Genomic DNA, 27,783 nt, shown 5'->3' on the forward strand with positions numbered 1-27,783 from the left:
GCCCTGTAACAAAACCCCTAATTTATCTGAGCTAATTTGAGAGGGATTCTGGTCTTTGCAACTTGGCAGAGCCCAACCAGAGCCTGGTTGCATGAGGAAGGTTCCCTTCATCCTCGGTGTGCCTGGATTGGGCCTCAACCTCACACCCTCCCCAACACAGTGAGGACCACACTCTGCTACATGGTCATTTCCTCAAAGCCCAACAATTGACAAATGTATCCTCTAGTGGGGAATCTCCTGTTTTCTGATTTACAGACTAACTGAATGTTAAGTCCATGTAATATACCAAGAGCAAAATTCGTGTGAGGGCTTGGGTACCTTTTTATGTGTGGTGTCAAAAAAATAAACATAACTCAGTTTTCCTAATAATCTAAAAGCTGAACACCTGGCCACTGGGAAGTTTACGCTGGTTGCCAAATAAGCCAAAGAGTTTTGGTTTGCCTCTTAAAATGGTCATTTACTCAGCGTTTGACTAATAGGCAGGTCAGAACACGGACCACATCCCCAAACACCTGTCGCGGGCAGACAGGGCTCAGCTTGGGGAGAATCGGCAACGACGCTGTTACGATGGCAACGGCTGCAGCACCCTTTACGCAATCCCAGCTGCGCAACTGCCAGCGTGTCCCGAACCTGAACGTGAGTCATGGAGCCTGTTTCTAACGTCTCCTTTATTTGACACCTGCTTTTGCCCCATTGTGCCTCCAGCCAATGGTGAGCGGTCAAAGGGCCCGTGGCGGTCGGTTTCTGACCTGCCCGGAATGTGGGCCTATTAGCCACAAATGTGAGGTTGGACAGTCCTTGGTGACAAAGTCTCAGATTCGCTGTCCCTTACCGCCAAGAGCTACCCTGTGTCTGTGCCTGGGCAGCACAGATTTCTGCCACGGACGTAGGCATTAACATTCAGTACAGAGAACAGCGACCACTAAAGAGATGTTACTTCTCATCTGTGCCTTGGAGCTTCAGAGGGCTTAAGCTCGTCTTGTCTTGTTTCTCCCAAGCTTAATTTGAGCAAGAGAAACATCAGCTGGCTGCAACTGGGATTTTTTAAAATCTAGTGATCTCATTCCATTCAGCCCCGACCCCTGAAAGAGGAACCGTGGATACTCTACCTAAGAAGGCTTCCTTAATTTCAGTCTTGTCTGTTCGCAGGATAATTTTCACCACACAGATAACAGCCAGGGGTGTGAGGAAGGAAATGGCCTGGAAGAAACAACAGACAATCCCGTATGAGGACGGCGGCTGGCCATCAGGGGCTGACTGCTAATTAGTTCCAGTTAGCTTCATTTAGACTCACCAGTGAATGATTTCACTGAACGTTCTTGACCTCAAACAAAGCAGGAGGATTTATATCTAGAGTTAGAGATTCCACCAACTTGAAAAATCAGAGGTCTGACTGCAGGTTATAATTGATTCGCCGTTGCTGGGGAGCCATAGTTAAGGTGGTGGTTTTTAAACAGGAAAGAGTAGTCTATCATTACAATGACTCATTTTTGCCAGGAAGCCCCGTGTCGTCCTTCCCTGCAGAAGGGTGGAAGAGCCCCTGGCCACCCGTCCCCAGCTCCGTGGCCACACGGAGCACGTGGGACTTGCTTACGGTCCATTGGTTCATGCCCTCTCGGTGCTGTTTGGTTGAATGTTCATATACTCGGCAAAGCAGGGATCAGCCCTTTTGCATGCAGTTTCCCTTCTTCCTTCCCCCCATCCCCCTTCCTTCCTGGGCCCAAAGCACACAGAAGTGCAACAAGTACTTAATGAACCAAGCAGGTGGGAGTCAGATGCAAGCAACACAGTACAGAACCAGCCATGAGGCCCAAACTGTGCTCAGGTGCCACCAGGTACTGGAGTCTCTTATAGCCTCACCATGGCTCTCTGACCCTCTTTGCCAGGCTTGGAACCCAATGTGATGGAGGACACATGGCTGGTGAAGAGCAAGGCCAGGCTCTGGAGACCAGGTTTCCCACCTCCCATTCCTGGTCTTTAGTCAGCATTCTGTAATTAGGAAGTCGTCTACAACATCCCACCAACCAAGCAAAAGATATCTATGTTACTTCCTTAGGATTGTAACATCTCAGGATAACGCTGTCAGAAGGGACTGAATATCTCATAAATCCACCATTGGTTTCACAGTCGAGGGTGGGAGGGTTGGAGATGTGGAGATGTGATCAATAAATGGTATTTACTGATCAATAAATACCACTCGCCCGACCAGACTGGACTTAATTCAATGGCTTCTGCAGCTAATGCCAAGCACCCAGGACAACCAGGCTCCCCGCTTCACGAGCTTCAGAGATGAGGGATCGCAGCCACCAGACACAGAGCCACAGCGCCCAGCCTGCGTGACAGAAACGTGGGACCACACGGCGGTGTTCCTCCCCTCCTAACGGCAGGTGGGCTCATTTCTTCTTCCTGAAAACACATCTGCCATCTCCCTGGGCAGCGCTGTCCTCGGATCAGGGCAGACAGAGACACTCACATTTACCATCTGCCCCTTCTAACAACTGGCTTTTCAACTTAACGTTGGAATTAGGAGACGAACCCCAGAAGTCCACCCATTAGGAACACAACGCCTTCCTGGGACCACAGCACCTCAACCTGAGAGGGGGATGAAGGGACCACAAGCACCTGCAGGCACTCAGCAGACCAGACTGAGTTAAACCCAGTGCCTGCCGCTTCCACCGTTGCTGCCAAAGCCTTCAGAAAAGCCGTGGGCAAGAGGAAGGTGGGCACCGAGACACAGAGTTGGGGGCAGTTTCTTCTACCTCCAAATAGCAGTGAATACGCAGGATGAACATGGGCCAGCAAAATTTCCCCTGGTGTTGTTTTCTTAGGTAAATGTTTCCATGGCTTAAAAAAATAGTTTGAAAAGCCTGGGAGTGAGCCTGACATAAAGAGACAGTGAATGACTAGTGCTTATTAAATGGGACCCAAGAAGGACCAGAACAAGGAACTGCAGCCAATCACAGCTGCGGGATGCAGGGAACGTCCTGAACCCTCTCTGCTTGAGATTTTCCCACTGGTGTTGAGTACCGGGCTGCTGAATGTACACATCGTATAAAGGCTACCATGTTCTCAAACTCACTAAGGGCCAGGGGCTCGTCTAGCACTTCATTGCTAATTAACTCCTTCAATCCTCCCAGCAACTCCATGGAGAAGGCTCCTTACTTCATGGACAGGAAACTAAGGCACAGAGAGGTTAAGCAACCTGCTGAAAGTCACACAGCTAGTAGGCGCTAATCCTGGGTTTTGCACCCAGACAGAATCAAGCTCTGTGCTTTTAATCACAGTGCTATCGACGTCCTCACTGCGGAAAGTTAGATGCATTAATAAACCCTGGCAAGCGCCTTTTCTCCAGAGAGCAGGAGGAAGGACAGAGGCTCCTTTGCAGACACAAGGATAACGTACAGAAAGGCAAGTGGCAATAGTCATGGATTAAGCGCCTACTATGTTTCCTCATACATGTCTAATCCTCTCGCTACTCTGTGAACATTACTAAATGGAAACATTTTCCTCCTCGCACAGGTAACAAGACTAGAGGTCAGAGAGATACGTGAGCACACAAGGGCACGCAGCGAGAGGGACAGGGAGCCCCCCTGACCTGGGCTGCCGAGCTGCCTGGTTGGAGTCCTGAACTGCAGAGGTCACCACGGCCCAAGAGCCCATCTTCCAGATGGGGAAACCGAGGCTGAGATAAATCCTATGTTAAAGAACATTTAATAAATGACTAGTTAGTTGCACTACAAAGCTCCCCCCATCAAGATAATATATATAAGTCCTCGAGCAGGACCTGGTACACGGCTGGTCTTGCATGAGGCTGTTCTGCAGGCCGGGAACAGAGCTCTCCGGAGAAAAATGTGCGGAACAAATGCCAATTAAGGAGAGCTGGATTCAAGCCCCACCTCCGACGCTTGTCAGCTCTGTGACCTTCTGCAAGTCACTTAACCTCTTCACCTTCGGGTCTCAGCTCCTCGTCTGTACGATGGGTATGATACCATCTACAGCAAAGTGTTACTGCTAGCATTCAAGTGCACTGCCAGTTACTGAAGGCGTCTTACGAGCCACACACAAAGAGAAGAGCCGTAAGTCCCTGGTAGATTTTTTTTCCCTAAAGCCGCAGAGGGAATCAGGGAACCCCTATCATTCATTGCTCAGGTTCATACCTGAGTCTGGCTGGTCTTTGACGGCTTTCCTGTGATCGGATGATCTCAACATCGGGAGGGGTGGGGAAGGGGAAGGGAAGTGTTGTTAGAGACCCTTTTACAGACAGGGAAACTGAGGCCCTGAGAGGCTAGGTGATTTTCCCGATTTGCGGAGCTAGTTAGTGGCAAAGCTTGGAGCTGACCTCAGGCAGGCCATGCTGGAGCCCACGCCAACTGCCCACCCACAGGGCCCAGCAGACAGTCAGCACCCAGTAACGGCTGCCTGTGGGCCACCATGCCATTCTTCCCAGGGAAACCGCCAACAAATGTCCCAAGCCAGTGAAAGGGTACCAGGATACTGTGACCAGGCATGTGGGAAAAAGTGTTTTGAGCTCCAGGCCCTGTGCCCTGGGGTCCGAGGAGCAGGGCCACCCTTAAGTGCAGGAAGGAGGTGCGGGGCAGGCAGAGCCTAACCTGCCCAGGACACCTTGTCCACGTCCCACGTGACCCACGCCCCCAGCCAGGGCCCTGCCTCATGCACCCCCAGTGAAACCAACACAGGAAGGGCCATCACTGTTCCCCCAAAGTGGGTCCCCACACTGCGGTCCCCACACCGCTCCATGTGCCGATGCAGGGCAGTGGGCTGCCAGGAGGCTTCTGGGAAACTGCGGAAGCACAGGGCAGCGTGTCTGAAGGGAGGGCATGAGAATCCCAAACACTCTGAACGAGCAAAGGGTCAAAGCAGAGCAGCCTGGTATCAGGACGTGGGGCAGAGAAGAGCTTATCTCTGGGGCTCACTCACATCAGATAAAACGAGGGGCCCACCGAGCCTTAGTTTCTGGCATTTGACAGAGGCGTGCCCTGCCAAGTGCTCAGCCAGCCAGCCCGGGACGCGCAGACACCTGGGAAAGGCCCTGCTGCAGGCAAACAACTGGAGCCCCACAGAGAAAAGCGCCGTCTGAGACTTTTCAAAAGGGTCTAAAAATTAACTGTCACAGGCCGGCTTTGTCTCTTTTCCTCCCCTCTTCCCCCAAAATGACTTTGTTTCTGTCTTCCTTAGAAGCATCCTATTCCAGAAGAGGAAACTGTTCTCGAAGCAACACAATGATCAATAATATTCTACGGAAATAAACCTTCTGGATGTGCCACGGCCCAAGCCAGAAGAGGTAAGGGCAAAAGTCTTGGGTAGACGTTTCTAAGCCAAGGAAAGCAGTTGGGGACGCCCGTCTGCCCCACTTTCCTACGCGAGTCGCACCTGTTCCTCTGGGGCTTCCCTGTGAGGCCGAACCGACCGACTCGTGGCCACGTCTACATCCCCCACTACACTGGAAATGATCTCATTCAGCTTTGCACCCCAATAATTAACCACCCTGAAGCTGCCCACAGGCTGCTTCTATCCCTGCCTCCCTCGGGCCCCTTCACCGAGCCCCTGCTCCACATCCTCCGGTCCCCCAAGGAGGCATCCCAGCCGCAGGGCTCTGGGAGCGTCTGCGCTCCAGCAGCTGGCGTCCAGGTGGCAGCCCAGCCACTCACAGCTGTATAACCTCGGACAAGCTGCCAAATCTCACCACGGTCTCATTGTCCCCGCTGAAATTATGGGATGACAGAAGCGTGACCTCAGAGATTTTGGGAAGGATTGTCCTAGATGCTCTTTAAAGTGACGAGCACCGTTCTGCGTTCCAGAGAAGTTGGTGTTGTGATGGTGATGATGCTGGTGACGCTGGTGAGGATGCTGGTGATGCTGGTGACGCTGGTGACGATGACGATGAAACTCCCGAAAAGTTTACCTGAGCCTCTCCTCCGGCCCTCTCCAGGTTCTATTTTCCTTTAAAGGAGCCTGCAGGGTCCTGAGGGTCTACCCCAGGTCTGACGTAATTTCCCGTCCCCTGTAGCTCCCCTGGCTTCCCTGCCCGGAGCTGACTCCGGGAGTGTTCCCTGAAGGCACAAAAACATGGCAACCACAGACGACACCAAAAGCACTAAAGGGCAACACGCAAAACACCAACGGAGCACCCCTTCACTGCACAGGGGGTTTTCCAAGATGCTCTGATGAGCCCCACGTGCTCAGGAAGGAACCCTGACCTCTTCTGAATAAGGGAGCAGCTGATGGCTTGGGTACATCCAAGAAGTGCTCAGTCAGACTCAGGGCCTGGGGAACGAATTCTCAGCTTGTCTGGTCCACAGGAAGCCAGAGTCTTCCCAGGAAACAAGCTCTAGGAATCCGAGGGCCCAACCACAACCAACTTCCTTGTGGACAGACACAGTCACATTAGCCAATGATGCCAAAGACAGGAAACGCGAGTTAGGGGCTTCCTGGTGATGGCAGTGCCATATGCTCTGCACTTACCGCGACCCCTTAACCATTTCCTGGTAATATTTTTTGTGACATTTGCCCAAGCGGCTGCTGTAAAACACACACACCAGAAACACTAATTTCTCAGTAGTGAGACATCAAGGTTAATAGCAGCCGCCTTTAACAATATTTCCACTAGAAAGTTTCCCTTTAGACTAAAATATTCCAGCCAAAAGTACAAGAGACCCCAGGATTGTTTTATCATTCATTACGGATTCAAATAACGAGATTTGAGCTTTCTAGGGAAGCTATCTCTTAAAAACAGTAAAAATACAGGTTCTATTACATTTTTTTCTATAAATACCTGAGGTTTTTAAAAATCCAAAGCAGACCAATGATGCCTCATATTAAACTCTTAATAAAACCCAGGAAAACGAATCAAACTTACATGATGATAAGGTATTTTCCATCTGAGGGTTACAGGTATTGCAAATGCATCTACTGCTTTCCTTGTGTTATTACAGAATCTCGCTATAACCTCTGACTAATGAATGAAATTCATCAACTACTATTAAGGAAACGAAAGGTTGAACTTTTTTCGTTAGGAGATTAGCGGGCATGAATCAGGATTTGTGGCTGAATACCATTCCACTCTCTGAGAACCCCAGCACTGAATAACTCCTTCACCGCCTCCTCCCCACCCCTCCCAACATGCAAATGTGTCCCCCTGCTCCCCCCACACGCAGCTGCACCCAGAATCTTTGGAGCATTTGCAGCGAGACTTCAAAGCAACCCTTGTTCACATGCACCTAGCACACAGCCGCAAAGTTCTCACGTGAACGAGTCATCTCCAAATTGTGTCTTACAGCACACGAAACATGAAATCTTTGGAGAATGGGGTGCGGGTCAGCGATGAAGAGAAACTCCCCCCATTAAAACCTCGGGGTAAACTAGTCAGACACACACTGGTTCCTTTATTCCTAGGATTTGTAGAAGATTTGAGTTGGAGCCAAAATGGATAAAGTCTTGTTTTTATATTCAAGGGCTAGGTAGTGTTCTATTCATAGCCACCTTAATTTTTCAATTTCCCTGAGATTTAGGAAAGTCCAGTTTATTTTCCAGCAGAAAAGCAATTATTTCAAAAGCAATTAAAATACCACTTGAAAGCTCACGTAGCGTTCTAGGCCTTTGGGGGGAGTTTGAAGACACAGAGATCTTTCTAGTCATCGCTAATTCACAAGAGTTCCTCCATAAAATCAGAGCGGTTCCTTTCAAAATCCAAAGTATTTCTGGTGTGCTCTGTGAAAGCTTTGGAGCAAACATTTCAACTTGCGGAGGCATGAAACACAAAGGCTGGTCAGTAGGCACAGCCTTCCTCTCCGAGGTTGCCATCCGAAAGTTACATTATTGCTGAGTAACAAGGGGGAGCTAAAATATTTCCTCTGCTACAGAAAGGCCTGGTGGCGTCAGCATCAGCAAGGAGTCCTGAACACAGCTGCCTCCCTGCAGGGTGGCCTCCTGGCTGAGAGCTGGCTGCTGGGATGTGACTCCTGGCTCTGCCGCTCACTAGCTCTGTGCTTTGGGCCAATTCCCTTATCTCTCTGGAATGCAGTTCGCTGGCTGTCTTCAGAAGGGGTGGTTCACACTTGGGAGGGTGGTCAAATCAGCTGGGAAATCAGGGTACTTACGAACATGAGGCGGGTGGGTATGTTGTCCGACTGCACCAGAGGGTTTTTATACAGCCAGATCTCCTCCGGCTGGATGACTCTCTGGAACGGATCCAGAAACTCTGTAAAACTGAAACAAAGAAAGACGCGTGAGGGCTGAGCACTTAGCGGGGGCCCTTGGGTCCTGGGAAGGCCGCCCCTGCACACCCTTGGGGGAGGGTCGCCCTCTAGGGAACAGGAGTGGGTAGCAGCTGCCCGCTGGTGGGTCTCAGCCAGGTCCACCTGGGAAAAGAGAGGAAGGGCTACTGAGACGCAGCAGAATCTCCTATTGCCACTGGCCAGCGAGGACCCCTTCTGGGCACGTGAGAATAGCTGGGAGGGTAACACCCCAAGACCCTAAGAACTGGGGGCTCCAACGTGAACTGGGGGCTCAGGCAGACGGGAGCAAGGCAAGGCCCCAGCCTGTCTTGGGGACAAAATGGACCTGTTTTTGGGCAGAGGTGAGGGGGCAGCAGGCACCAAAGTTCCCTCCATGTGACCCTGACAGCAACCAACCATCCTCTAGGCCACCAGCAGGGGGCAGAGTGAGAAAAAAGCTTCCAGAAAAGACAGGTTAAGACAGGAGAGAGACGCAGAGGAGAGGAAGGAGGAAAGAAGGAAAAGGGGAATGAGGAGCATTCTGGGGCTGCTGTCGAGAAACCCAACAGCTTTGCCCTAAACCGGTGTGGCTGAGTTGGTCAGGTATCATTCCACAAAGCGAAAGGTCACCGGTTCAATTCCCAGTCAGGACATGTGCCTGGGTTGCAGGTTTGGTTCCAGGTCGGGGCGTGTGCATGAGGCAACTGATCAGTGTTTCTCACGTCGATGTTTTCTCTCCCTCTCTTTCTCCCTCCCGCCCCATCCTCTAAAACTAAATTAATTAATTAAATATTTTTAAAGAAAACAAACAGCTTTAAGCATCCACCTTGTCACCTCTTCACCCTCCCAACCCCTTTCACGCCCCCAGAACCCACAACACCCACGCACGTGAAAAGTGGTCACCACCAAGAGAAAAACTGGGGGAGGGGACAGATGGCTGCAGCTTCCTCTGTCAGCTCTGAGCCAGCAGGCCACTGCCCAGCTCTCCCTCCAATTCTCCGCCAGGTGAGCTCAGCTCGGAACGGGGGTCCCAGGAATTGCAGGCGCAGGCTGCACGGCTTTCTGACCACACGGCCCCAGTCTTGTGGTGTCATTAGGTTCCACGTGAGTCTCCACGAGGTCGGCCCAGATTCAGGAGGGTGGACTGGCTCCACCCTCAGCAGGGGTGGGGCAAAGTGAGTCAGGGAAGAGCAGGTAAGATGAGACAGAGGGATGCGGCCCCCTTTCAAATCTAATCTGCCCCCCGCGGGCTGTCATCCCTGTCATGGTCCCACAGCCCCCTGCTTCAGAGACCCCCAGAGCCTTGATTCCCATTTTTGCCCACAGAGCTGGCCACAGGGCCCAGGAACAGGCCCACCATGGAGCACCACAGTGGGGGGACTGTGTGGGTCCCCACCTTGTTGGTCCCCCAGGTACTACAATCCTTATGGTGTCTTTTTAAGGCCTCATGCCCCAAGCCTCTCACACGATCCCTCACCCCACCCCGAGCAGCTGCTGCTAGAATAGGTCTCTCAATCAAATTATATCCCCTGGGGGCAGCGGTACCAAGAAAGATAGGTGACCCTTCTCCAGCCACACCACAGCCACCAGCCTCTGACGCAGAGAATCCAGACAGCAAGGCAGCTGCCCAGAGGACACGGGCCTCAAAGAGCACATGGGGCAGAAGTGGGTGTGTGGGGGGAAGGAAAGCTCTGGAGACATTAGAGGGTGTTTGTTCCCAAAAGGGGTCCTGGCCGCCTCCTTCCACGAGCCCTTCATACATGGTTTGGAAACCCAGGCATAGAACCCCTCCTGTTAGCCAGGGCTCACTCTGCATGGAGGACTCCCAGCAGGGTTAGGTCAATGCTTCCCACGCCTTAACGTGCCCAGGAACCACGCAGGGGCCCTGCACCTACAGACAGAGCGGGTCCAGGTGGGAGCCTGAGGGCTGGTGTCTCCAGCGAGCTTCCCGCTGCTGCTGCCACTGCCACTGCCACGCTGACCTGGGGGTCAGCCCTTGAGTCCCAAGGGGCCAGGGCGTCAGCACCACCAGGAAGGGAGCTTGTTAAAAATGCAGAATCTTGGATCAGCCCAGACCTACTGACTCAGACTCTTTCATATTTGACAAGCTCCCGAGGGATGTGAGATGCAGAACACTCCAGAAGGCCAGCATCTCCCCATTTTGGCCATTTAAGAACTGAGTTGTGCAGTTTTGCCTTATCCTCCCTCCACCTGTGCTGTGAGGTTTCTTTCGACTTTGTAAACCAGTCATTTTATTCTAGAAGAAAGTTCATGTCACCGCTTAATTACAAAATCAGCATTCCCTGCATAAACAGCTGGCACACATCAAAATAAGTACAATGAAAACCGAAGAGTGCTACCACGTCCTGCCTTGCTGCCGCCGCCTCTGCCAGGAGGCGTGTTGGATGGAGGGAGGAATGGGTGGGGCTGGATGTGCCTTCGGTGCCTCACGTCCAGGGAGAACCTAAACTCACCTTGTGAAGCCCCTGACGTCATCTCCACCACCACGTATTAGGGAAGGAGACAGGAAACAAGATGAAGAACAAAAATGACGATTCAAAAGCACAGCAATCTTGCCCTGGCTGGGTGTCTCGGCTGGCTGGAGGTTCAATCCTTGGTCAGGACACATACTTCGGTTGCGGGTTTCATCACCAGTTGAATGGGGAGCAACCAAAGTTTCTCTCTCACATCAATGTTCCTCTCTCTCCCTGACCCCCTTCCTTTCACTTTAAAATCAATAAACATGCCCTCGGGTGAGGATTAAAAACAAAAAGCACAGCAATCTGGGGCCATTCGGTGTAGAATGCAATTGCCCCTCCGGCCATAACGACTCCCAGTAGAATGGCGGACATCCTTGGGTTCCCAAAAAAAAGGCAGATGGAAGTGCAGCAGGTCTACGCCCAGGGGAGGTGGGAAAAGCTACGCCCAGGGGAGGTGGAAGTGCCATTTATTTTACTATCTCCAATACATGCAATGCAGGTAAGAACATCTTAATGCCCAAAGACAATGTGACAGATTCATCGACACAAGCTTTTGGTTGGTTCTCTGGGGATGAGAGTAGAACCTGTCCTCACTGTGAGTGGCTGGCTTTTCCCATCTCTGCAAAGACTCCCGAGGGAAGGGAGAAGCGGAGCGATGACCTAGGTAACTTGGGCTCTTAGGGCCCCAGCGACAAGGATGGTTGCCCCAGTTACCCATTTCACGTGGAGGTTTGCTGAAGAGCGGTGCAGGCTCCTAAGGCTCCATCAGGCCCGACGGCCTAAACCAAAGAGAAAGGGAGGCGCTCAGCCAGGAGGAGGCATGGAACCTCAGCAGGTGAGCTACCTTACACCGCACACAAAAACTAACTCAAAGCCAGTCAAGGATCTGAACATAATATCTGAAACCCTAACAGACCCAGAAGAACACTTGCGAACCTCCTGGACCACAGTCTTAGTGATGCTTGGTGGATTTGACTCCAATGGCACCGGACACAAAAACGCCATCAAACGGGACTGCAGCAAACCAAAAAGTCACTGCACAGCAAAGGAATCCACCCGCGAAACACAAAGGCAGCCGGCTGAACAGGAGAAGGTATTTGCAAATGGTATTTCCAAGAAGGTGTTGGTATCGAAAATTCGACATGTAAAGAACTCATATAACTTTACAACCAAAAAATCAACTAAAAAAATAGGCAGCGGATCTCAATAAACATTTTTCCAAGGAGTAAATACAGAGGGCCAACAGGCACAGGAAAAGGTGTTACCTATCACTGATTATGAGGAATATGCCAATCAAAGCCACCATGAGACAGCACCTCTCACCTGTTGGAATGGCTGTTCTCGAAGAGACAAGAAGTGAGTGCTGGAGAGGATGTGGGGTCCTCACTGTTGGTGGGGTTGCAGATTAGTGCAGCCACTTTGGAAAACAGTATGGAGGTTCATCAACATGTATAAAATGGAATACTACTCACCCATAAAAAAGATGAAATAGTGCCACTTGCGACAACATGGATGGACCTTGAGGGTATTATGCTAACTGACATGCGTCAGGTGAAAAAGATGAAAAACATAGAATTTCACTCATGTGGAATGTGAAACAAACAAAAGGAAGCACAGCAAAACCAAAGTCGTAGACGCAGAGAACAGATCGGTGGTTCTGAGAGGGGAGCGGGCGGGGAGAGGGCGGAACGGGTAATGAGGGCAGGTGTGCGGTGGTTGGTGGAGACCAGGCTTTTGGTGGTGAGCATGCTATCACGTACAGACATTGAATTATGAAGGTGTACACCTGGAACTTATGTAATGTTATTAACTGATGTCACCTCGACTTAAAAAATTAAATTAAAAAAGCAATCTAACCCATCAGAAGGTATGACTTATTAATCATTTCCAAGGAGAAAAGCTACTTTATGAGACTGTATAGGTGTGAAAGCAATGTTTTCTTCATCGTTATCAATAAGCTTGGATTCAGCAGCTAGTGCCAGTCCAGCCTCAAAATAACTGACTTCTTCATCCATTATAAGTGTCACTCAGTGTTAATTCCTGTCATCCAAAGTAGGAACAGTGCAACTTGTTTTCTCCTTATGCTTCTGATGATAGAGTTTGAAGAACTTGGGGAACACACACTATGACATTTCAAAGATGTTATTCTAACTTTACGCTGAGTAATTCTCTCTTTAACTCATGTGTAGTTCATGCACGGTACGGAAGTTTAAATCCTCTGCAGAGTGCTTACCTACACCTCTCGATCTCCCCCCACCCTCATTCTCTCTCTCTCTCTCTCTGCTACTCTCTCTCTCTCTCTCCTACCCGCTAGTCCTGTTTCCATAGCCCAGCCTGACTTGAAGCAGCCTAGCATACGCATGTGCTTCTAGAGGAAGCAGCACAGTAGGGGACAGACAGTGGACTGCCATCTCTGCCTGTTATTTACTCATTCGATATTTACCAAGTGCCTGTGATGTGCTTGCTAGGCATGGTTCCATGAACCCTGGTGAATAAAACACTCACAGTCCCAATGCTTGCAAAGAATATCATCACGGGGCTTTAGTTATGATGTCAGAATGCCGTGCTCTCTGCTTTGAGGAGACATCAGGTTTGGGGTGCCTCAGTAGTGGGACCCATGACATGGCCTCCAAGCTCGAGCCACCTGTGAGGACTCCGGCCCATGAGGGACATTCCAGGGAGTATATCTATCACTGTCCCCAGGATGAACGTGGCAACAGATTCGGCCCAAAGTTGGAAACCCAGAAAAACTGCCCATCCTGACATCACACTAGCAGGAACACTAAGTCCCTGGACAAGGAACAGTGATGCCACTGTCCTCGTGCCTCTACTAATGCAAAGTCAAGGTCCCAAAGCCCCAGAATCTCCCCATCATCTTCTAGAAGACTCCATACCGTTGTCAATGACTTTTAACTCACGTACCTTGAACACACGCCCTTTTCAAGAGAAGCTAACACTTCAGCCACATACTGGACACAGATTTCTGCCTCCTTTTCCCCAACCATACACAGCACAAGACAAGATGGCAGCTGTTCCTTGCAGATGTGAGTAGGAGTGATGCTGAGACAGTGACTTGGTCTGAGGGGCTTCCCCTCTCTCTCTGTGCACCACCTGGGTCAGCGAGTGAGGTTTCCAGCTGGGAGGAGGGGATCGGGCAGAAGAGTGTTAACGTCCACCACTCACCCTTAGCCATTCTATGAGCGAACAATGGCCCAGAAAGTCACTTTTGTATCTTGCAATCTAAAGGTGGTAAAAACGAGATGTGTGATTAAGAAGCTTTCCAGGAGAGAGCAAAAAGCAGGCTGCCTGAGTGCACTATGGTCTCCCTCTCCAGCGGGTGTCTCCCGTGCAAGAGGAAAATGCGTACAAAGGGGCCTCATGGGGGGACAGCAGATCAGGCAGCAGCTCCACTCAGTGGATTGGATTTTCCATCAGCACTGGGGGAAGGGGTGAGATGAGGCTATTGAGAGACATGTTGACCAATTATCTCTGTGAGCCACTAAAGCAGCAACCTGCCTCCAGACAGGCCTTGCCCTGAGCCAGGGCAGGTTGCCACACAAAGACAAGGGTCACAATTGTAATAACAACAACCAGGTATCACGTCTGGAGCCATCTGGTACGAAGTTCTTTACTCGGTTCTTCCAGACATTACTCCTTTTAATCTTCTTAAGACCCTTATGAGGCATCCTCTCCCCACTGTGGTCCCTCCCAGTAAGGTCCCCAAGCCAAACAACACTCCTTATCAAGGGGACCAGGTAGGTTCAGTCCCTGCTAATCCCTGAGTATCGGGTTTCAGTCCCCCGCCAATCACATCCTCCTGTTGGAACCAGGGGGCACCCTACTCTCCTGCTACTACAAAGCCTGCCTGGCACAGCCCCCCAGCTGTTCACCTGCTCCTACGTGGCCCTGCCTGGCATGGTGCCCTCCTCCTCTGGGGTATGGACACAACTGAACCCCCCCTCACCAAGGGGGTGCACAGTAGGCGAGGAAAACATGCACTCCACAGCTGTGCCCCCCTAAACACGACGGGGCAGGATGAGGTCAGTGGGGGACAGAGGTAGAAACGTGTGGGCCAAGCCTGGAGATGTCAACCTACCCGGCTCCCAGGAAGGGAGAGGACTGGGAACGGGCTGCATGGATGAGTCAAAGCACCGATGCAAAGATGCTACCTGCGCACAGCAACTCTCCTCCATCTTTCAGCCAACAGCACTAACCTGCGTGCCTGCCCCACCTGCGCTCACCGATTCCGGGACCACAGACGCCGTGTACCTGACACGTGCCACAAGTGGCAATCTCCCCAAACGAGTACACTGAACCTATCAAGCCTCTGGGCCCAGCTTGCAGCCTATAGGAAATACACGGGCAAAGAAACAAGTCAAACACTCTTGGGAAAACAGACAAATCCCAGAATAAAGCTGGACGGGACGTCCCAGATTTTACAAGAGTCTGAAAAAGCCAAACAACCACGTGCAACATACATGCTTTGACTGGGTTTTGATTTTTAAAAAAAATTTAAGCTATTAAAAAGAAACTTTGAGGATGACTGGGGAAATCTTGGGACTGGAGTTAACTAGATGTCAGGTGATATTAAGAAAATATTACCATTTTCCTTTGGTGCGGTAATGACACGGCTGTACAGAAAAATGTCTTATTTTTAGGAGAAGTAGCTGAAACATCCAGGGGGATTAGGATATAATCCCACAATTTACTTTCAAACAGTTCAGAAAAACGTACATGCAAACATATAAATACAGAGATAAAGCAAATAGGATATAATGTTACCAAGTGCTTAATCTAGGTGGAGTATATGGGCATAGTTTTGCTCTGTCAACTTTTCTGTCTACCTGAAGTTTTCCAGGATAAAACGCTGACACGCACAAGTCCAGGAACAGGGCCCTGAAAGCAAGGGACGCGGCGACTGAGGCACTGTGGCCATGAACACACCGTGTTCGCGTCCAGAGCTGTGGAGTGGAGAGACCTACCTTCTACCTTTGCCACCTACTAGCTGTGTGACCTTGGGAGAGTGCCACGTCCCCCTCAGCCCTGACTGCCTCCTCTGGGGGATAACTCACGACCTACCTGCAGGGCGGTGGTGGGCAATGCATGGGGAGCATTTGCGTGGACTCAGCTGCGACTGCGCCACGTGGCTCTGGAGACATCTCCTTCCGCCAGGAATTGCCTCCAGCAGCAGAGGCACATCACAACGCCTCTGCACCTCAGAAAAAGGAGGACCCTTCCGAACACGCCTGCGATGGGCACGGGCATGCGCGGAAACCTTCCGCAGAAGCACAATGTTGAGAAACCACAGCCCTCGCCCCAGAAGTCCAAACATTTAGAGCAACTATTTCCAAACACTTCTGCAGAGGGCGCCTTCCTTTGGAAGTCAACAACAGCAGCCTGGAAATGTTTTCACCGCTTGTGCTCAAACAAAAAGTCCTGTTCCGCATAAACCCAGGCTGCAAAAGCTAACACATGGGGCCCCGCAGGGGCTTCGGCCCCTGGGCAAGATGCTGAACCCCCTCCCTGTGTGTGAAGTGGGCAAAAGTCTTCTGGGAGGCAATGAGGGCTTGGGATCGTCCTCCAGGGCCACAAGAAGCACTGAGCGACTGGCAGGATGCTAATCGTCACTGAAAAATGGCCCCCCCAAAAATTCCTAAAAATTCTGCATACCAAATAACAACGTATGGACCCTCCCTGGATCCTGGTGTGCACACACAAAATAGTGTTCATGTCAGTGGGTGTCACAAATGGGATTATGGTTTGGTGGGCGGGGATGGGTGGGGGAGTTGATTTTTTTTTTAAGTTCTCATTGGTTAAAGTTACTTTTTGAAGCATTTACATATGGAACGGATGCCATGTCTGAGATTGCTTGAAAACACTCCATCAAAAAGTGGGGAGGGCGAACAGATGAAATAAAAGTATTGATACCTGCTAGAGGGTCTTCGAAAAGTTCTACACCAAAAAGGGTTTTTTTAATGATTGTACTCATTGGCCATAACGAATACAAAATTAAGTATTTTATCAGCCAAAGCAGCTGATACACTCAGAAAGTATTATTCGCTTTGACTGGACTTCAGTCAGGTGTGACAGAGGGAAGAGGAATTTAAAAAATTGGAAGGAAGAAAGATGGTAGTGACAAAATCAGGAAGACTAAGAGGAGGGGGAAGAGGCCGAGTCATTCACAAAACAAGTTGCCTTCAAACACCTGCACACCTGGCTGTACCTCCAACCCTCAGGTGACAGGCGCCGCAGAGCCCTCAGCAGTGAGGACCCTCTGTCTGGCTCAGACGCTGTCCCCATTGGCCACCTGGGGAAGCAGGTACCTAATAACAGAAGTGATTGAGCCATGGGGTGGCAGGTGACTTGGGGCAGAGCCAGAGCCTGGGACTCAGGGAAACCTGGGGGATCTGCCTCCTACCAGCTGCCGGGGCTTCCTGGAGCCCACCAAGCTCAAGCCGGAGCCCCTCTGCCAGCGTGGCCAGCAGCACAGAGCCCCCCAGGACTGAACAGCCTCCGGGCCAGACGCATTTCCCAATAGAAAGTGGTATTTGGTATCTGAACCACAGGTGAACAAAAGCCACTCTAAACACTAAACAAAAGAAAACACTAACAACAAAAATGGAAGAGGGACGAAAGGGGGTATTCTTCGCTTACAGGACCTCTGTCTACAGTGAACCGTAGTCTGAAATGCCCAGTGAATCATTCATTCCTGGATTACTGAGAAGTCTAGGAATGTAGCCATGGCTTAACCCAATGGGCTGCTCTACACGCCCACACCTGGAACAGGCCACCGCAGGTCTCAGGACACGCCACCCAGGGCACAGAGCTCTGGGCAGAAGAGAATGCCACTCAGCACAGGGCCAACACAGTGAGGGTACAATTTAATTTGAAAGGGTTTCTAAGCTGTCATTTTAATTAGAAAATAGCAGCCAGAAAGCACATGCTCCTGAACAGGGGCCTGCCAAGTGTCTTTGAGATTTTCCTCCCTTACAACCTCATCTGAACTCCCCGGGTGTCCACCAGCCACGGCAGGGCAGCATCAGGCCTGCCTCACTGAGCCCTGGGCACGATTAGCAAAGTCCTGGCCTCCACAAAGCCCCTGTCTATTCTCTCTAGGACCTGTTTTTTCTCCCGTGGAGGGTTAAGGCCATGTCCTTCCAGGATGGCCTTCAGTTGGGCTGGTAGCGCAGGAAGGGATGGATGGGCAAAGTACAAGAGCCATCAATCAAATGGCTGAGGGCCAGGGACAGCTGTGATCAGACAGGAGGCTGACAGCAGGGCGCAGGTCAGCTCTGAGAAGACGGAGACACGATACAGCTTTCTGCAGCCCTCCAGCCTGCTCAGCAGCTGAGGTCTGGAGTAGGTGGACATTTCCTCTGTGCCCTGAGGAATGGCCGTATCTATGGTTTTTAAGCAGATACGGAACTTTCATTTTACCCCAAAAGTTGTCTGCTGTCTGTAAGCATCACTAAGTGTTTTTGTGGCCACCTGCACCCAAACGCTGACTTCCTCAAAGCAAAGTCAAATTGAGACACAGGCCTGTGGACTTGGGCTTGACTTTGGACAGCTGGCAACATCCCCGCACTGGTGTCATTGACCCAAACAATGGCCAACCAGCTCCAGAGTTAAGGACCAAGTAACATCTGCCCATCGGTATGACTGTGATGTACGGTTGGGACCGAGCTGCTCACTCTCAATCTTCCTAAGAAGAGGGTCAAGAATAACCATGTCATCATCACTGTCGCAAAGATACGGTGGCATGGGACAGAAGGAAAGAGCCAGAGCAGAACATCAGCTCACCAGAAACTCTTGCCTGCTTTTGACCACAGCTGTATCCACAGAGCTTAGAACAGAGCCTAGCACGTAGCAGGTGCTCAATAAATGTTTGTTGTATCAAATCTAAACAGATAAATCCACGGCACCTGTTTCAATAAAGACCCAATCCGCTGCCACATGGAATCTTAAGTCAGAAGCAGGCAGCTGGCCTCCCTTGGACTGAATGCAGCCTGCAGCTACACACTGGTTTGGACAGTAGCGTATTTGTTTGTTTTGATGTATAATTTGTGGCCATATTTAAAAACCAGAAGCTTTTACAGCAAAAGCTACACTTCTGGCTTCCGTTGAAGAATTTGGTCTGGCAACCTTGGGCCCGCATCCCTCCAGGGCAACAGACAGTCTGAGGGGCCAAGCAGCAGCTGCCCAGTTTGGACAAGACAAAGCCCTGTCCAGGGTCCTGCCCGCCCATCTGTGTTTGTGACCCCCGTATCGACCGTGAAATATGGTATGTGTGCTCCCATCTCGTGGCTGCTTCAGGCTGGTTGCTGGTTGGCCTGGAATGGTGGAGGGATGGATTTGACAGTCCCCAGGACCCCCTGAACCCACTGTGTGAAGACAGCTTCCCCTGTGAGTAGGTGCGTCTCTCTTCTCAGGGTACCTGGCTCTGCTGGGTGCTCATCTGCCAATTTAGGGCTAATCAATCCACAGCAGTTGTGTGTTCTGTTCCCCGCCCACACCACCATCACCACCACTTCCCCACTTTCTTCCTCACCTGTCCCAAGTGATGGAACGACCCTGGCCCCTACCAAGAACGGGGTTTGATACATCACAGCCTGCACAGATGTCATCTTCAGGGACATCCAGAGGGAAGGAGGAAGGGAAAGAGGGAACAGAGGATCAGCTGATCACCTCCTGAGTCCTTCCTGCGTGCCAGGAGTCTGCAAGACACTTCTTACACCTTACCTCCATCACTCCTCACAGCAAAAGGTAGGCACTGTTATCCCCATTTTCCAGAGAAGGAAACACACTCAGAGAGGTTTCGTGACCTGCCCAAGGTCATTCAATCCAATAAGCAGCAAAACAAAAACCTACCTTCAGGTGTTTTAACCATCATTCTGGACTATTTCCATGCCTCCAGTTTGGGGAATGTGGGCGCGAGCACACTGAGGTGGGAGTGGGCACCTGGCAGCTGCCCTCCTGTTCTTTGACCCCTCTCCCTGCTCACTTTCTCTTTCCCAGATGCCTCTCCCTTCCCCAAGGCCCTTCGTGACCAATGTTAGCCCCATGTGGCCATCTTGGGAACCACATCTTCTGCCGTGGGACCACATCGGCTCCCCAGGGCACTCCAGCCCCTAACATCTGGTCTTTCCAAATGGACATCTGCACCCCTGAGTTCTCCCACCTGCTCCTGAACTGCATTCTCCAGTTGCTTCTGGGCTGACAGCTCAGGGTTTCCTTTTGGCATCGGAAACAAATCAAACCCCAAGTAGGCAACAGCCACCAACACTGCAAGCCAGAACACTATGTTCTATTGTTGGCTTAGCTGCTAAATCAACTTGAGTAGTTCATCTACTCTCCCTATGTCCCTCATTAAGAAACTGGACTGCATGACTTTGGAGTTTTCTTTCTGTCTAAATGCTGCGAATCTCCCCTCGTAAACAATGGAGAATCTGACAGATAATACCTTCTCCACCCCAGGCACAGAATTATACACTTAACATAGAGTATTTCTTCCACGTCTGGGTATATGTCCAGAGGAAATAAAAACAGGATGACAAAAAAATACCTTCACTCCCACGTGTAGGGCAGCCATCAGTTACAGCAGCCAGGATATGGAAATGACCTGCGTATCCATCAGCGCACGAAGGATAAAGAGCAGGCACTGTGCACACACAGAACGAGACTCCATCCAATGCGAGACAGAAGCACATCTTGCCATTTGTGACAACATGGACCTCCAGGGTGCGGCGCTCAGTGGAGTAAGTCAGATAGAGGAAGACAAACACTGTATGATCTCACTTATACGTGGAATCTAGAAAAGCCAGACTCGTAGAACCAGAGACTAGAATGGTGGTCCCCAAGGTCCAGGGGGTGGGGAGGGGAAATGAGGAAATGCTGGTCAAAGGGGGCACACTTATGGCTATACGGTCAATAGATTCTAGGATCTAATCTATGGCCTGATCATTGTTCATGACACTGTGTTATATACTCGATATTTTCTAAGTAACTAGATCTTAGGTATTGTCTCTACAAAACAGAAATGTTAACCATGCAACGTGATGCCAGTGTTGGCTGATGCTATCGTGGTGATCACCTCTCAATATATAAGTGCATCACATCAACATGTTTTACAATGTATACAATGTATACAATGCTCTCTGTCAATTATGTCTCAATAAAGCTGGGAAAAGAAAGGAGAAAAAAAGAAACTGAGTTTAAAGGTCAAGTAACACCGGTAAAAGGAGACAAACGGTACACTGCTAAATAAATCAACTGTTGCTTCTCTGCCTGAATGTTTTTCCAAGTCCTTTAACTTGTTTCATAAATGGTACCCACGTCTTCAAATGCTTGGTACCCAGTGCAACTGGCAACATCCCCAATCAGGATTATCTCCTCAGAACACAGCAGAGGCGTGTCTGAGCCACCATTCACCCAATCAGCAGAACCATCGGTGCCGCCCCCCCTGTACTCCTAATTGCAGTGTTTAAAAGCATAACAGTAAAACTCCCCGCTGCCTCAGAAATATAAAAAATCAGAAGCGGAGGAGTTATTCTCGCTGTTCTCAGCCTACTGGCAGACTTGGCAGACTTGTGAGAGAGACCTCCCTGGAATGTGCTGTTGGTATTGGAAGCCAGCCTTAATTGGCTTTAGAGATTTCGCAAAGCACTGCAAATCTGAATAATCAAGTTTGGGAAAGAGTGTAATCAAGCTGATTTATCCACAATGATCTCCCCGTTATCCTGCTTGTTACCCTGTTCTTCAATCACTTGCACAGAAATTTTTAAGCAACGCTGATGTGCAGGACAGGCCGCAGGTCCTTTCTGAACCCTACAGCGAGCGAGGGGCTTGGCTCTGCCAACGGGCCTGGGCCCCCACAGGAAATGCCCCCGGACAGGCTGACCTTGAGATGGGTGGGATAAATGAGGGGTAAATGCCCAGAGAACCCCGCTGCAAAGCTAGCAAGCTCCCTGAACCCTAGACCCACTTGGAAACTCTCAATTACCAGCCTCCAGGAGAAGGCCTGGCTCGTGTCTGGCCGAGGATGGACACCGCGGACCACACCAGGCACGCTCCAAAGCAAGCCGAAATCACGCGTGAAAGACGCATCCATCGACGTCTGGGTACTAACTGGCACCTGAATTCCATTCTCTTCCTCTACTGGTAGCGATCTGCAACAGTATTATTAGTAACAGCAGCATTCACGTGCCATGCACCGTTCCCGGCCCTCTACGTGCCCCGTGTGTCTTTTCACCCTCACAGTCCCCGTGGAGTTTTACCAGCATGACCCCCCGTTTGCAGGTGGCCAAACTGAGGCTCTCGGAGGCCACCCGGTATCAGTGCAGCCGGATCTCAGAGCCTGTGCTCATAGTCAGTAAGCGGTCCTGCCTCATCATGGGGAGGCAGAGAGAGCGGGGCCCAGGGGCCCATCACGGGATCAGCTGATCTTCTTAAGAAGCACTTGGAGCCCTGATCAGGGTGGCTCAGTGGGCTGGGCATCAGCCCACAAAGTGAAACGTCAGTGGTTCCACTCCCAGTCAAGGCACATGCCTGGGATTCAGGGTCAGTCCCTGGTCGGGGTGCGTACGAGAGGCAACCGATTACTGTTTCTCTCTGACATCAATGTTTCTCTCCCTTTCCATCTCCCTCCCTTCCCCTCACTCTAAAAATGAGTAAGTAAATACTTTTCTTTTTTAAAAAAAGCATTTGGAAAGAAGCACGAAGACTTTAAAGAAACAAAGAAAGCCACGGAAGCCACTCCCAGATGGAGCTGGCTGGGGCCACCCTGCTTGGAGGCCGTGGGCAGCAGCAGGTGGGTGCGGGAAGTCCACACGTGGGGCCCCGGTCTTAACTGGGCCACCACGTGCCTCGTGACCTTGACTCTAAACCTCAGTGTCTGCATTTGCGAGATGGTTGCGGTGGCCTCTAAGCATCAACGTTTAATGACTTGTAGGGCTTGGAGGGCTTCTAAGTGGGAAGAGAGCAGAGCAAGAACGCCCTGCAGTGCAGGCTCTCCACCCCAGCTGCCTGTTGCACTCACTGGGGGAACCTTGAAAAATGTCATCACTGTTCTTGCCTCCAATTAAATCAGAATCTCTGGGCCACCCCCACCAGAGAGGTGGGGGCACCCCTGCTCCGGAGCCACCTTCCAAAGACACAGGCAGGAGGCAACTGGGCAGATCAATAGGACCCACCTCTTCATTCTTCCACCTTCTCCTGTTTTCTCTTTTGTTTGGATTTTCTCTTTGATTTTTGTCTCTACCTCATTTATTTCCCAGCTGAATAAGTCAACAGTGGTCATTTTAAAAGTGTGACAAGGAATCCACAGCATCTGGCACCAAAAACACACACAAGTTTGGAGCCCCGCCCATGAATCTTTCTACTTTGGGGGGACTCCCCTTCTGAAAGGGACCCTGCTAGTTGTGAGCTAAGCCAGGGGGCAGTGCTCAGTGCCATCTGTCTGTGCCACCTGTCCTGGGCTGAGACTGGCCTGGGCTGGCAGCATGTCCCTAAGCCTTTGGAGGTCGCTCCCAAGGGGCAACATCAAGACGAGCGTCTGGGTTTGGGGAACGGAGATATAGGGCACCACTCCAGGCCTGACTCAGACGCAGTAACTCCCCAGCAGGTGCAGGACTGAGTAAACACTTGCCCAGCTCAGAGGCTGTGCCAGGCGCTGGGATCCAGAGTGAATGAGGCACAGCCCCTGCCCTGAGGGAGCTCAGTCTAGGGGGAGGTCAAAAGTCTCATGCAGATTTTACTGGGCTGAGATCAAAGTGCCCGCCAGGCTGCATTCCTTTCTGGAAGTCCAGGGAGATTCTGTCTCTCTGCCTGTGTGGCTGCTAGAGAGGCCACCCTCATTCCTTGGCTTGTGGCTCTTTCATCTTCAAAGTCACAGCAGGTCGAGTCCATTCCTATTGCATCTCTCTGACCCTCTCTTCAGCCTCTTCCTCCACTTTAAGGACTCGTGTGGTTAGACTGACCCCGGATAACCCCCCATCTCCAGCTAGCTGGTTAAGCACCATTATTGCATCTGCAAGCTGAATCCCCTTGGCCATGTAAAGTAGCGTATTCACAGGTTCCAGGGATTAGGGTGTGGACAGCTCTGGGGGACATTATTCTGCCAATAGGTTGGCTGTGATGACACAGTTAAATGACAGGGAACTCCTGTGCCCTCCCATTTCTGTGTTATTTACATCACATGCAAACATGCAAACATTACATGTCTGAAAAAAACAGACAAGGAGAAAACCCCCCAAATGTTAGCAATGGTTATAGCTGCTCAGTCACTATTACACCACATGTTTTAATACGCTGTGGGGCCCTTCTTACCACGCAGATGTTTGCTTATTGCTGGTGAGGTATTGGCCCACCAGGCTGGAAACTGCCTGAGGGCCCAGCCCTCATCAGTCTTCCCCTCCCCTACCCACCCCACAGCCTGGGGTGGTGGCAGGCCAGTGCTGGTGACCACAGCGGACACTGGCAGAGGACTCACAGTGTGTCCAGCACATTTGGGTGCTTTGCAGGCACTGACTCACTGAGTGCTCACAAGACCCTCAGAGGACGGCATTATTAAGCTCCACTGTGTGCACATGAGCCAACTCCTCCAGGCCACCTCTCTCGAAGTCACCCTCGAGGCTCTATCTCAAAAGGGTCACTCGGCACTGTCGCCCACCTCCACTGATGGGGACCAGTACTGCCCCCATGTCCTGTCCTCAAACATTAATGTCGAATGTATCCCAGTTCTGACCTGGATGGAGACTCTTCCCGGAGAGCCTGTGGACAAGGCCAAAACCTCAGCAGAGAGTGCCTCCCGGTGGGGAGGAGGAGTGGGCTCTGCTCCTGGTCAGCACCAGGGGCCGCCACTGCCAGGCTTAAGTCCCCCAGGCCGGGGCAGCTGTGGTCCTGGACGTGTGTCACCTGGCTACCCTGACTCCCCGGCAGAGACCACAGTCTCTGAACAGCGACAAGTAGAGGAGATGCACAAGGCGGCTGGACCCAGGGCCCAGAAGTCACTGCCCAGTCACTCTATGTTGCCACTGTCCTCTTTTGTCTCCCACCCACTCTGGCTACAGCGGCCTCCCCTTGAGCTTGCCAAGCATGCCCCTATGGCAGGAATTTCATCCATGCTGTTCCTTCTGTCTAGAATGTTCCTCCCCAGACACCTGCATGGCTCACTCCTCACTTCCTTCAGGTCTCTGCTCTCGGGCATTTCTATACAGAACGGCCATCCCAAACCGGCCCTCCTCCCTCTCCTCCTCGCCTGTGTTTTCTCTTCTCCTACGGTCCCTCACCCTCCAACAGCCCATTATTTCACTTGCATGCTAACCCATAGCCTTTCTCACCAAATTAGAGTATGGGCTCCATGAGGCCAAGGGCTTTATCGGCTCTGCTCGCCGCTCCACCCCCAGGGCCCATAGTTCTGCCAGATGTCTAACCCGGCTCAAAGAATTTATGGAGGAACCAATGAACGCTCTCTACAATTCCAGAGAAAAAGCTCACGGCTCTGTTGGCGGTCCCTCTGGTGAATGATCTGTAGGCATATCTCTGGCTACAGAAGGGAGTTACAGAAAATGAATCATACCTCGAGGGGTCTCTCTCTCTCTCTCACACACACACACACACACACACACACACACGTGCGCACACGCGCACACACACACATACACACACCCTAGACAATGAGCACAAGCAGGAAGACAAAGGGCACGGCAGGAGGCCAGGAGAGCCTGATGATCTGATTCTGCTCTGACATCTGACTCGGAGGAAGGCTCCACGTTCGAGCTACACTCGCTGTGTGGAACTTCTCAGTCTAACCGCTTCTCGTGGACATGCTTAGCTCGTCTAGACAACAGATTTCGAACAAGCTCGAGCAGGAGCTGAGAACCTGAGAGCAGATGGGGACGACGGCCACCTTTTCTCAAGTGCACCCCGGGGTCAAGTGCTTTTCAGAACAGAAGACTAATTCTACGTTTCGCAGCCGAGGTTCAGAGACGGCACGTACTTGATTGCACTGCAGTCCCACAGCCAGTAAGCAGCAGCAGAGACTCGAACCCAGGACTGTCTGACTACTGGTCCATGAGGTCCTCCCATCACCCCACACTGCCTGGAGATCCGTAGAAGACCAATGTCCACGTGTCAACAACGTGGACATGCTCAGCCACTTGCTGTCCCTGGGCGGGGCATCTCCACCACCAGAGCGGGTCATAGCCCGAGTCAGAGAAAGGCCAGGTGCCAACCCAAGAACTCTGACGGAGGAGGCAGACGGGACTCTAGAAGGCAGGCACCAAGTCCACAGCCAACAAATACCTACACGCAGCAGGTACCAGAGGAGGTGCTGCAAAACCCCAAGACTAGAATCCCAGCACCAGGGGCCTCAGCCTGGGACCAACTTCAGTTTTCAGTTACTTAGCTGGGTCTAACTAACGGGTCTCAGTGTCCTCACCTGCTTGCCAGAGGGGCACCAAACCCTGCAGGGAGGCTGTGGGGACGCAGTTTACAAAGTGCCGGATGCCCGGGGAGGGCCCGAGAAGACCGAGCTGTTGATGTTGTCATTGTTGTTACATTGCAGCTTTCAACTCCTCCCCTTGCAACCGACAAACCCCCTCCACAGTGCAGCATGGGGGTTCACGGGAGCCTCCCATCAAGCAGGTTGTCTGTACATGGTTGGACAGCTCCAGTGAGGTCACAGCTCTTCTGCTCAAGGAGCAGAGTCGCCCCTCCTCCCTGCCATGCCCTGTGCTGCTCCGGAACTCCCAGGATGGCCCATCCCTGGGCATGGCCAGGCTGAGCATCCACAGTTCCATCACCTGTTCCCCACAGGACAGGGTCTGCAAACCAGTCACTACCTGGTGCCGATGGGGGTACAAGAGCTAAAGATGTGAAGTCCAGAACCCCACTCCATACCCTGAGAATGGAGATGCCATCCACCAGGGCATCACTGGGCATGTGCTGTGTGCCAGCCATGGTGTCCCCACTCAGGGCAAAGTATCTAACACGGCAGATACAATTCCTGGCTTTCAGGAGTCCTGAGTTCAAAGCAGAAGATAGACAGACGGGTGATGGCCCGCTCACTTGGCGAGCACTGTAACGGCGGAGGAGAGAACTGTCTGATCACTTGAGAGAGCATAACTGACTCCATCCTGCAGACCCAGAGAAAGCTCCCCGGAGAAAGTTAGAGCCTCGCTGGGGCCTGAAATCCAGTACGAGAGAGGTGAGGGTGTGGGAGAGAGGGACGGCTGGGGGAAGGGCTCGGGAAGGACGTGCTATGAGACAGTGCGCCATCCTTTGGATATGCAGCCCCTGCTGCAGTTAATAATATCTAAGGAGCAGTGAATCTTTACAATCACCACCTAGGAAACCCACAGGCCTTGCTGGGCACAAACTGCCTTCCAGCCAGGCCTCTCCCACTGCGGGCGCTGCCGCTGGCTCTGCGGGAGTGAGCTGCAGGACTTCCCCATGTAATCCGGTTAGGGTTACCTTGTTACTTTCAGACCCATCATTCCTGCCAAGATTTTTATGAATCTTGATTCTATTATCCTACATATTAGCCTTCCATCCTGGTTTTGCATCATTCACAAATTTGATAAGCCTGCTTTCTATGTCTTTATCCAAGTTGCTGATAAAAAAACCTTTGACAGAGGAGGTCAGATTCAAGGTGCTGAGGCCTGGCCCCAGACGGCCGCCCTCCCCCAGCTGTGCCCCAGATGCAGAGCCAATGCCGGTCCTCTCTGGATGCTCTCCATGTTCAACTTCAAACTACTGTGTTAGAAGACATTCTCCCCTTGTACCGAAGGGAGGCACAGACTCAGCCCCAGGAACTGTAATACCTCACTCATCTGGAACGCAGCAACGACCACCAGGCAGCAGCCATCACAAAAGCCTCCGGGCCTGCAGACCGCTCAAGCACTTAAAACAGGAGAGCTCCTCAGACCCTCAACGTAAACCTACCAGCTCTTCATTTATGCACAATGATGTCTGTAAGGTGACCATCTTCCTTTCCAGGCCTTGGCAGGTTAGCGGCTTTAAATCGGAAGAGGAAATGGAACTTGCTTGAAGTAAGCATACAGTCTGTAGCC

The 27,783-nt window shown here is 51.4% G+C and overlaps 1 protein-coding gene across 3 annotated transcripts in view; it reads right to left on the reverse strand.

The window, feature by feature from the left end:
* Positions 1-27,783, reverse strand: part of PLPP4 (phospholipid phosphatase 4) — a 99,454-nt gene that overhangs the window by 52,657 nt on the left and 19,014 nt on the right. For 2 of the 3 annotated variants that reach the window (XM_045191567.2, XM_045191568.3), the window contains exons 2-3: positions 8,118-8,226; positions 1,110-1,200 (exon numbers count right to left, since the gene is read on the reverse strand). In XM_045191567.2, coding sequence (XP_045047502.2) covers positions 1,110-1,200; positions 8,118-8,226 — 200 coding nt within the window. The remainder of the gene's footprint in view (positions 1-1,109; positions 1,201-8,117; positions 8,227-27,783) is intronic. The other variant, XM_071221355.1, reaches the window with a different exon arrangement.

The sequence above is a fragment of the Desmodus rotundus genome, chromosome 4, assembly GCF_022682495.2.
Source record: "Desmodus rotundus isolate HL8 chromosome 4, HLdesRot8A.1, whole genome shotgun sequence".
Classification (NCBI taxonomy): domain Eukaryota; kingdom Metazoa; phylum Chordata; class Mammalia; order Chiroptera; family Phyllostomidae; genus Desmodus; species Desmodus rotundus.